Below are 11,205 nucleotides of genomic sequence, written 5' to 3'. Positions count from 1 at the left end.
TCCTACCTACGAATGCAATATCTTATATTTCAGCAATTGTCCTACAGATGTAAACACAGCCATCTTAAGAGTAAAGTCGCCCCATGTATCATGGAACCGTAAAACAACACGTCCAGGTGTCAAGCCTCAGTCGTGGTCCTAAAGCCTCAGGCCCTCTGGAAGAGGAGACAGAGAAACGATGAGGGCTTTCATTTGACTTGAGGGGGAGAAAGAACCAGTGGAGGCAGCAGGTAGAAGGGGGCCAGGTGGGATTGGCCCAGGCACATCTCGGAATCAGGCCACCAACAGACAGGTAGAAGGAGGCCAGGTGAGATTGGCCCAGGCACGTCTAGGAATCAGGCCACCAACAGGCAGGTAGAAGGAGGCCAGGTGAGATTGACCCAGGCACGTCTAGGAATCAGGACACCAACAGGCAGGTAGAAGGAGGCCAGGTGAGATTGGGCCAGGCACGTCTAGGAATCAGGCCAGGGTGTCCTGAGTTGCGGTCCAAGAGTCTCCGTAAGGGGAGAAAGAGAAAAGATGAGTGTTAGTGAGAGCATGGCTAAAACCATAGTACACCACAGTAGAGAATAATCAATGATGTTGCTGTGGACACTGGATAATATGACACAAACACACTTGTTTGACCTCGCTGTGATACTATTGGCCTACTTATGTTACCTTTCTGAGTCAATTCAGGTAGCATTCAATGTCCTGCGTTTTTGTTAACCATGACAGCCAGCATTGTAAATAAGATAATCAGCCTCTGTGTCTGTTGATCCTTTCCCCTCATGTATTTTTCATGTCAGCCAGGCCCATCTTTTCAAAGAAATACAATTTAATTACATTTATAGTTGAGTAAAATAAGCAGTTGTTGTTCTGGTCACAAAATAATCCAGAAAATAGCGGCACTCAGGCAGAAAACCGACTTTGTCTTGAATCCATCAATAGCCTCGGCCTAGGTGTTTGGAGACACACATTGTACAGTATATTATAATAAAAAATAATAAAAAATTCAGGATGAAAAAACTTTCATTTTAAAATTAAAAACTAAAATCTCATACAAAGTAAGCTCAAAAGTTAATGGACATATATTTTAAAATAAGATCATTGAGAACGAACACCAAAATAAAAGCTAAACTGTAATATTCCTAAAATGATGCATTCAGAAGAATATTTGTTATGGCATGGGGCCCAATGATTTTGATATAATGTTTGAGTCACTCAGATAGCATAAGCCATGGCAAATTGTGTAGAATAGCAGGAAATTGTCTTCACAACAGCTCCATTTTGTCACTGTGACCAACAAGACATTTTATGTTGGAGACTGCACCATTGGCCACGTTCATGACCACGCCCCGCCAGCCCACCACCTAAATTATGATCCAAAAAAACACTGGGCAGAAGAACAATATTCTCTCAAACTCTCTGCAGTAAGCAAACATCCTTAGTCCGCATGGTCCTAAAGCCACGTCCCAGGAATCCTTTTCGCCCAATTATTAGACCATCAAACGGTTCGGGGCTGCACCCCGGGAAGCCTACCCCGAACAACGCAGATGGCTTGGTTATACTCCACTTGTTCAAGAAGTTTCTATTGATCCACATGGGAATGCAACCTCCTAGTCTCCACTGTCTGCTCGGGTGGAGAGAGGACAAAACACGATTAAAGGTACAATCTGCCGTATTCAATCGCCATTACCCAGTGCTTAATTTGGACCGGATCCTGGCACCTCTCCGTTTTGGACTGTGTTGTCCCGGAACCTAATTGGCCAGACCCGGTACCTCTAGTGGCATGAACACTTATTTGAACTTTTTCAGAATAGATCAAAGTTCCTTCGAGTTGCTTCTTCATGGTTTGCCACATCCTAAGTCCATTGTAACCTATGTTTGAGACCAACGCATCGCGGTGGCTGTGTGAGAAGCGCGCCAGTATCTCTCACATAACTAGGATATTCGCTTTCTATGATCCCTCTCTGCTCTGATAGACATGAGCCTGCAACTCTCATCTCTCCAGTGTTGCAATTCATCATTTATTTCCTTATCATTTTTAATGTATCCTTTATTTAACTAGGGAAGTCAGCTGAGAACAAATTCGTATTTACAATGACAGCCTACCGATCAACAGTGGGTTAACTGCCTTGTTCAGGGGCAGACTGACAGATTTTTACCATGTCAGTTTAGGGATTCGATCCAGCAACCAAATGCTCTCACCACTAGGCTACCTGCTGCCTCGCAGCACCCCTGATACATTTAAATACATTTGCCAAAGTTATAGAATTACTGCTGTCTGTTCAGAAATAAATTAAATAATTCAGAATACCCTACTACACCATGAGAAGGCCTATCATTTAGCAACAGAGGATCAATAGCGTTTTTTATAGCCTAGCTGTGGATTGTTGCCCAATAACAAGGAATAGAACAAGGAATAGCCTACATTTGGGAACAAGCAGCAAATATGTCTGGAAAAAAGCAGCATGCAGACAAAACAGGCCGTTCACAATATTTCAAATACAAACGAGGAAAAACACAGGTTGGAAAGCAAATGGCTCCTGCTGAAAAGAGACGACTATGCTGTAGGCTACCAAAATATTTAATCGACTTCCAAATATTGTTTTACAAGAGAGGTAGGCTTTTGGTATGAGCGCGTCTGCCATCACAAGCAAGTGAGCTGCGCATCATTCGGTGAGTCAGTGAAACTGAAAAGCATTTTTAGGACTAATTTCCTCTTCATATTGTAGCCTACAATATGTGTCTCCACACATACAGGCCTGGGCTATTAATGGATTCAACACGAAGTAGTTTTTATTGATCTCATATTCTCAGTTTGTCAGTGTTAAAGTAACCTGCCATTTCGATCATGTGTGTGGTATTAAAAACTATTCTGCCAAAGTCTCTAGTCATGTAAAATGAATGGATTTATAAAAGGCCAACATTTTCCCGGACATTATGCTACTAAAAATGCCTCTACTCTACTGCTCTCTGCCACTAGCAAATGCGATGATCTGCATGCAATGCTTTATTATAAAGGACTTTTTTGTATGTGTTCCGGTACTTCAGAACCTCCCCAGGTCTCCCCACTCCAGTGCTCACTTTATGTTCCGGCACCTCCCGATTTACACATTAAGCACCCGTTACCATAAACGGTCATAGTTTAAAGCCCATATTGTACTGCAAATACCGTATAGTGATTCAAGGGAATATTTTTTATTTATTTAACTAGGCAAGTCAGTTAAGAACAAATTCTTATTTACAATGGCGGCCTACCACGGCCAAATCATGATGACGCTGGGCCAATTGTGCACCGCCCTATAGGACTCCCAATCACGACCAGTTGAGATACAGCCTGAATTTTGAACCAGGGTCTGTAGTGACACCTCTAGCACTGAGATGCAATGCCTTAGACCGCTGCACCACTCAGGCACCCTGGATTGGTATATCCACCATTGTTTTAAAGTAGGCCTAATGATATACACTGAGTGTACAAAACATTAAGGACACCTTTCTAATATTGAGTTGCAACTCTCATCTCTCCAGTATTGCAGTTCATCATGTATTTCTTTGTATGTGTGTTTTGTGAGTCCACCAGATCAGAGGCTGTAGGGATGACCAGGGAAGTTCTCTAAGTGCTTGAATTTGAAAATGTTCCTGTCCTGCTAAGCATTCAAAATATAACAACTACTTTTGGGTGTCAGGGAAAATATATGGAGAAGTACATTATTTCCTTTAGGAATGTAGTGAAGTAAAAGTTGTAAAAAAAATTGAAATAAAGTAAAGCACAGATACTCCAAAATATTTAATTAGTACTTTAAAGTATTTTTACTGAAGAATTTACACCACTGATTCTTGCATTCTAAATAACAGGCTCTCTCACTATCTGGCCAGCTTTCTGATGAACAGACTGGCTTTAGGAAAGCCAGAGCATGTATAGAACACATCTAAACCACAGGAGGTTGGTGGCCCATTAATTTGGGAGGACTGGCTCATAATGGTTAGAGCGGAATAAGTGGAATGGTATGAAATGCATCAAACACAAGGTTTCCACTGATCTATACCGTCTAGAATTCAAGAAAGAGAACCAACTTCTGAACAAAAACTTCCTGTTTTATTGATTTTCAGAAGGCTTTTTATTGGGTGAGTAGAGACCTCCTTGCTTTTAGACAAATTAAAATGGGAATTGATGGATTATTCTTTGATGCTATCAAAGCTCTTTATCTGACTCCAGTTGCCTGTATTTAGGTCAGTAACCTCAGGACTGGCTTGTTTCCAACCCCTTTACGGTGTAAAGCAGGGAGACACACTCTCGCCCACTTTATTTGCACTATATGCTAATGATTTAGCCCTACAAATCAAAAATGCTAAACTTGGTGTTGAAATTGCAGATATATTCCTGGGCATCTTGTTGTATGCTGATGTCATAGTTCTCCTTGCTTCCAGAATATGTAGAATATTGTTAAATCACGGTGTACTAAATCGACACTAGTGATGAATCAAGAGAAGACCCAGAAGGGTGTGCAGAGAAGTGGACATGACCCCATTATTCTACACTGGGCTCTATAATTACCTTGGTTTCACACTGGATGAACACATGGCCTTAGATCACTGGCAGAATCTGCAGGTAGAGCCTTGGGGTCAGTGTTTAAACCAAATTAAAATATATAAGGATCTGGTTTACTTTCAGCTGTATACATGTTGTGGGTGTCCAGTGATGGACTATGCTGCTGGGGTGTGGGATCCAACGTGCTTAATAATTGTAACAATGTTCAAAACAGAGCCTTCAGTTTCTTGGAATGTACAAACTGACTGGGGTTGGGAACCATGTGTGCCATGGATCATCTATGGAAAAGACTGATAAATGTGCCAGAACACAGAATCACTAATAAAGTGTTAGACTGGGATCTTACTCATAACTTTCCGTGGGCTAGAGAATTGTTATCTATTTTTTTGTGATATATTCAGGAACAAATTACTATGTGATTCACAAGGAACAATGGCCAGTTAATGTTTGGTGCAAACCTAAACTTAGAACGTACACTTTCACCAAAGAGAACTACACCCCTGAACCATTATGTCTGCCTGAGCCTAACGAAAATCCGACACCCTCCCTCTGGCTATATAGACGGGTAGATTTAACAGAGTGCCTGAAGAGGAGACAATGTGTCTACTGTGTGATCTTGGCGAAAACTAAATCTATTTAGTGTTTTATTGTCCTCTGTAAGTCGATCTAAGACGTGTTGTGTCTTGTAAAAATGATGATAACCCTGAAGTATTCTGGTTAAGGCACAAGCAGAGGCTTGAACTGTGTTTCAGACAGGGCGTATTTTAAATTGCTCGGTTTGTCCACAATGCCTGAAGGAGAAATGTACAGTTTGTGTAGTGTGGCTAGATGGTAGCTGTACTGGGCATTGTTATTGTATGGGTATCATTTGTAAAATGTTATTTAGTTCGGTCTTATTTTTGGACATAGGCGGCCCGGAAAAAAAACTCAGGCGGCCCACCCAAGACTTTTCTATGCTGGAAAAACCCTGCTGCTGTTAGTTGTCACGACAGCGGTGTGTGTAGTAGCTTGTTTTCACCAAACTGGTGTGTGTGTCAGATTATCCAGTGTCCACGGCAACATCATAGATTATTCTCTACTGTGATGTGTCCTGTGGTTTTAGCCACGCTCTCACTAACACTCGTCTTTTCAAGGTCTCCCCTCCCCTTGGACCGCGGCTAAGAACACCCTGGCCTGACACCTGGACATACTGTACCTGGCCCAATCCCACCTGGCCCCCTTCTACCTGCTTGTTGATGCCTCCACAGGTTCTTGCGCCCCCTCAAGTCACCGATCCTTCTCCGCACACACACAGAAACCTGGATTCCATTACTTACCATGACGTCTTTATGAAAAGCCATTTGACCATCTGACCAAGGCTCTCAGAAACTCAAAAGTAGAGCATTATACATGGAAAAAGTTGGAGAAAATGGTGCCCTTTGGGATGCCTTCTGCCTGTTGAGCCCCACCCTGCTTATTGTAAACTGTTACTTCAGCCCATCCCCCCAGTTAAACAAATGAAGGAGAGAGGCTGTGACTATAATTGATGTAGTAAATGACTTTTCTTGTCAATGACTTTATTTGATGAACTTCCTTTGTTGTGTGTGTGTCCCTTTTTGAAGGTCGAATAAAGCCAACGTGATGTGATGGTAAGTCATGGAATCCAGGGTTCTGGGTGTGTGCAGAGTGGGATCAGTTACTTGATGGGGGAGAAAGAACCAGTGGAGGCAGGTAGAAGGAGGCCAGGTGAGATTGGCCCAGGCACATCTAGGAATCAGGAGACCAACAGGCAGGTAGAAGGAGGCCAGGTAGGATTGGCCCAGGCACGTCTAGGAATCAGGACACCAATAGGCAGGTAGAAGGTGGCCAGGTGAGATTGGCCCAGGCATGTCTAGGAATCAGGACACCAACAAGCAGGTAGAAGGAGGCCAGGTGAGAGTGGCCCAGGCACGTCTAGGAATCAGGCCACCAACAGGCAGGTAGAAGGAGGCCAGGTGAGATTGGCCCAGGCACGTCTAGGAATCAGGACACCAACAGGCAGATAGGAGGCCAGGTGGGACTGGCCCAGGCACGTCTAGGAATCAGGACACCAACAGGCAGGTAGAAGGAGGCCAGGTGAAATTGGCCCAGGCACGTCTAGGAATCAGGCCACCAGCAGGCAGGTAGAAGGAGGCCAGGTGAGATTGGCCCAGGCACGTCTAGGAATCAGGCCACCAACAGGCAGGTAGAAGGAGGCCAGGTGAGATTGGTCCAGGCACGTCTAGGAATCGGGCCAGGGTGTCACACATCACAGTAGAGAATAATCAATGATGTTGCTGTGGACACTGGATAATCTGACACAAACACACACACTTGTTTGACCTTGCTGTGATACTATTGGCCTACTTATGTTACCTTTCTGAGTCAATTCAGGTAGCATTCAATGTCCTGCGTTTTTGTTAACCATGACAGCCAGCATTGTAAATAAAGAGATGTGCAGAAAGATAAGCAGCCTCTGTATCTGTGGATCCTTTCTCCTAATGTATTTTTGTGTCAGCCAGGCCATATTTTCAAAGAAATACAATTTGTTTCGATCTCTGAGTCAAATAAATGCTTTTGTTCCGGTAACCAGATAATCCGGACAATTGTGGTAAACAGCGCCCCACTCAGGCAGAAAACGTAATGTTCTATTCGAGCAAAATAAGTCGTCTTGTTGTGATCACAAGAAAATCCTAATAATTCATGTAAAGAACGCCACAGTCAGGCAGAAGAATCTGACTGTTCCATCATAAAGTGAGAACAATTAGTTTTCCTGGCTGCTACTTAGAGATACTATAACAGTAAATGAATAGATGACTGCCATAAACCTGTCTCCAATACAATCGCATAATTTACACAGACCCACTGCGGAATTTGAACAATGAATCTCTTTGTGAAAAGGTGTCCCATGGTCTGTTTTGTCAAGGAGGTCAACGTATTCCAAACACTGGTGGTAACCAGATAATCGCGATAATTTCGGTAGTAAATGATGCCCCTCTTCTCGTATGTACATTGCGAACTGTCTGGACGAACACAATTTGCATTTTATCGATGGCAATTTGAATGCACAGAGATACTGTGACGAGATCCTGAGGCCCATTGTCGTGCCATTCAATCTCCGCCATCACCTCATGTTTCCGCATGATAATGCACGGCCCCATGTCGCAAGGATCTGTACACTATTCCTGGAAGCTGCAAATGTCCCAGTTCTTCCATGGCCTACATACTCACCAGACATGAATTCCCAGTCATGTGAAATCCATAGAGTAGTGCCGAAAGAATGTATTTAAATTGACTGATTTTCTTATATGAACTGTAACTCAGTAAAACGTGAAATTGTTGCATCTTGCTTTTTATACATTTTCTCAGTATAAAAGTAAAATGATGAGGACAGGCTACAACATCAAGAGCCAACAGGTAGGCTGCTACTTAATCATCTGAATGGATTTGGAAGGGGAGAAAGAGCACAGTTAAACTTATGTAGACTCAATTAGCCTAGTTATCGTTACCTAGCTGAGCTTAACTAGTTTCTCTCGGTTTAATGCAGTCAAGACAGGTACTATGTAATCAGATGAGATGATAAATAACTAGCAATAAGTTAGTTTACCAACAGGAGCCGATTTGGTTGCTATCTCACTCCCCCTCCGTCTCCATTCGTCACTCAGACGCACACCTTCACGTCTCAGGTTTAAAAAATAATAATAAACTCTGCAAAAAAAGAAACGTCCTCACACTGTCACCTGCATTTTCAGCAAACTTAACGTGCAAATATTTGTATGAACATAAGATTCAATAACTGACACATAAACGGAACAAGTTCCACAGACATGTGACTAATAGAAATGGAAAATTGTGTCCCTGAACAAAGGAGGGGGGATGGGGGGGGGGGTCCTCATGGACTGCACCAGATTTGTCTTGCTGGAAATCACGCACAGAACGAGCAGTATGCCGCGTGGCATTGTCATGCTGGAGGGTCATGTCAGGATGAGCCTGCAGGAAGGGTACCACATGAGGGAGGAGGATGTCTTCCCTGTAACGCACATCATTGAGAATGACAACAAGCTCAGTCCGATGATGCTGTGACACCGCCCTAGACCATGACGGACCCTCCACCTCCAAATCGATCCCGCTCCAGAGTATATGCCTCGGTGTAACGCTCATTCCCTCGGTGTAACGCTCATTCCTTCGGTGATAAACGCGAATCCGACCATCAGTTGTGCGTGGCCACAACTGATGATATACTCTACTCTATACCATCTATACCATCTACTGCATCTTGCCTATGCCGTTCTGTACCATCACTCATATATATATATATATATATATATATATATATATATATATATATATATATATATATATATGTACATATTCTTTATCCCTTTACACTTGTGTGTGTAAGGTAGTAGTTGTGGAATTGTTAGGTTAGATTACTCGTTGGTTATTACTGCATTGTCGGAACTAGGAGCACAAGCATTTTGCTACACTCGCATTAACATCTGCTAACCATGTGTATGTGACAAATCAAATTTGATTTGATTCGACACAGTCATGGGTGAACAGGGAGTACAAGAGGGGTCTAAGCACACACCACTGAGGGGCCCCCGTATTGAGGGTCAGCATGGCAGATGGGTAGTAATTTAAATGTTTTAATCCAATTTTAAAACATACAATCTACCTGCAGTGAAGCCGCTCAACATTTACATTACATTCAGTCCTCCAGCAGACACTCCCATCCAGAGTGACCCACAGGAGCAACCTGGCTCAAGCGCTCCGCCCAAGGCCACAAGGACCGGATCTCCACCAAGTCGAACTGGGGACCCAAACGAGCAACCTCTTGGCCACTGGTCCTAGCTACCATTCACCAGGCCACCAACCATCCAAGATACCCCCCCACCCCCTGAAAAAAACTCCCCCGCCACTCTCCAACCCCAAACCCCTCCCATCCCTCCCAAGACACCGTCGCCCTCCAACCCAACCAAAACCACCACCCACCCAATGCACCAACAAAAATAACTAAAGAGAAAAACGAAGAAAAACAACAGAAAACAACAATGCTAAAACAAAAGACAGAGGAAAAGAAACATCTAAACAGCAGGCCAACTCTATACATTTGAGTGCATGTGTGGCACTATTTACTTGTGTGTATGTGTGGGTCCATGTGTATGCATGTTTGTGTGTTTGAATGTGAGTGTGTGTATGCATGTGCAGATGGGTTGATACCTACCCTCACCACCTGGGGGTGACCCGTCAGAAAGTTGTAGAGGGAGGTGTTTAGTCCCAGGGTCCCGAGCTTGAGTGGACTATGAATGCTGAGCTGTAGTCAATGAACAGCACTCACATAGGCATTCCTCTTGTCCATGTGGGAGAGAGCAGTATAGAGTGCAATAGAGATTGCATCATCGGTGGATCTGTTGGGGCGGTATGTGAATTGGACTGGGTCCAGAATGTCTGGGATGATGGTGTTGATATTCACCATTACTAGCCTTTCAAAGCATTCCATGTTTACAGATGTGAGTGCTACGGGACAATGGTTGTTTAGGAAGGCTGCCTTTGAGCTCTCAGGAGCAGGGACAATGGTGGTCCGCTTGAAACATGCCAACTGGTCTGAGCATGCTCTGAAAATGCACCCTGGTATTCCATCTGTCCCAGCTGCCATGTGAGTGTTAACCAATTATGTGTATAAACTCTGGATTGCTAATGCCATGTATTGGACATTGAGAGGCTTTGAAGCCAACGTTTGGCCATATTGGCTCTCACTGGTATGAGCAGCCCTCCATAGCAATTAATGGAATTCTACAGTATTTCAAATAAATGTTTCATGGACAAAATTACACCTATTTAATAAGTTTGTTGTTGTAGTGGGGGCATTAGCAATCTAAAAAATATATATTTTAAGGAAAATGTTTTTATATATTTTGTCATGTTTTATTTGTATGTTTAACTCACATAATATAAGGTGTCTGTAATATAAAAAAGTAATGTAGGCATTAATAGTTAAACCACTGTTCCCCGGGCGCGGATGACGTGGATGTTGATTAATGCACCCCGTACCTCTCTGATTTAGAGGGGTTGGGTTAAATTCAGTTGAATGCGTTCAGTTGTCTAACCGACTAGGTATACCGCTTTCCCTTCCACATAATGAATCCATTTCTGTGCTTCCAAAATATGTGTTTTTACAACCGTGGGGGAGTGCGGATGGTTTCAACACAGCGCCCCCTCACATCTAGTGTTTATATAAATAATTGGCGTTAACTGAACAATTGCCCCAATGGTACAAATAAAGTTTGTTTTATGGATTCATTATAATGAATCTCAAAGTCTACAATCCATAACAAATTAGCCTCTAAAAGTTTCCCGACATTGTTTGAGTGAGAGTATTGTTCTGAGAGGAGAGTCCACGTCCTGTACAAGTCATCGTATGACATAGGAGGAAGTGAAGGCAGCAGTTGCAAGATATAGTCATTTAGCCAGCTAATCTCAGATACATTTTTTTTATCAGAGAAGATATGTCAGCAAGCATGCAAATGAAGGTAATAACGTTCTCTTGTTGAAATGTTTGACTTCTCGTGACAAACTGACCAATGCATTATGCACTAGCTAGAATGTTACAATTCTACAGCGACACACGTGTCACATTATGCTAGTATTAGCTAACCAGGATATAGCTAGTT

General features: G+C 43.0%; 1 protein-coding gene and 1 long non-coding RNA gene across 4 annotated transcripts in view; both read left to right on the top strand.

The window, feature by feature from the left end:
* Positions 1 to 1,396: 1,396 nt before the first annotated feature.
* Positions 1,397 to 11,205, top strand: part of LOC112238790 (methylthioadenosine phosphorylase) — a 31,375-nt gene continuing 21,566 nt past the window's right edge. Inside the window, exon 1 of one of the 2 annotated variants that reach the window (XM_024407323.2) lies at positions 1,397 to 1,648. In XM_024407323.2, the coding sequence (XP_024263091.2) occupies positions 1,436 to 1,648 (213 nt within the window). In that variant the 5' untranslated portion in view covers positions 1,397 to 1,435. Of the gene's footprint in view, positions 1,649 to 10,786; positions 11,065 to 11,205 lie in introns of those variants that run through there. The other variant, XM_042318684.1, reaches the window with a different exon arrangement.
* Positions 2,225 to 6,478, top strand: LOC112238792. 2 transcript variants are annotated; one of them, XR_002951696.2, is made up of 2 exons: positions 2,225 to 2,661; positions 5,668 to 6,478. It is a non-coding gene; the product is annotated as an uncharacterized LOC112238792 (long non-coding RNA). The 2 variants fall into 2 exon arrangements; XR_006082972.1 differs by lacking the exon at positions 2,225 to 2,661 and adding an exon at positions 3,323 to 5,528.

The sequence above is a fragment of the Oncorhynchus tshawytscha genome, unplaced genomic scaffold (genome assembly GCF_018296145.1).
Source record: "Oncorhynchus tshawytscha isolate Ot180627B unplaced genomic scaffold, Otsh_v2.0 Un_contig_4803_pilon_pilon, whole genome shotgun sequence".
In the NCBI taxonomy this organism is placed as follows: domain Eukaryota; kingdom Metazoa; phylum Chordata; class Actinopteri; order Salmoniformes; family Salmonidae; genus Oncorhynchus; species Oncorhynchus tshawytscha.
The sequence above is the reverse complement of the archived record's forward strand: the minus strand, read 5'-3'. Positions and strand labels throughout refer to the sequence as shown.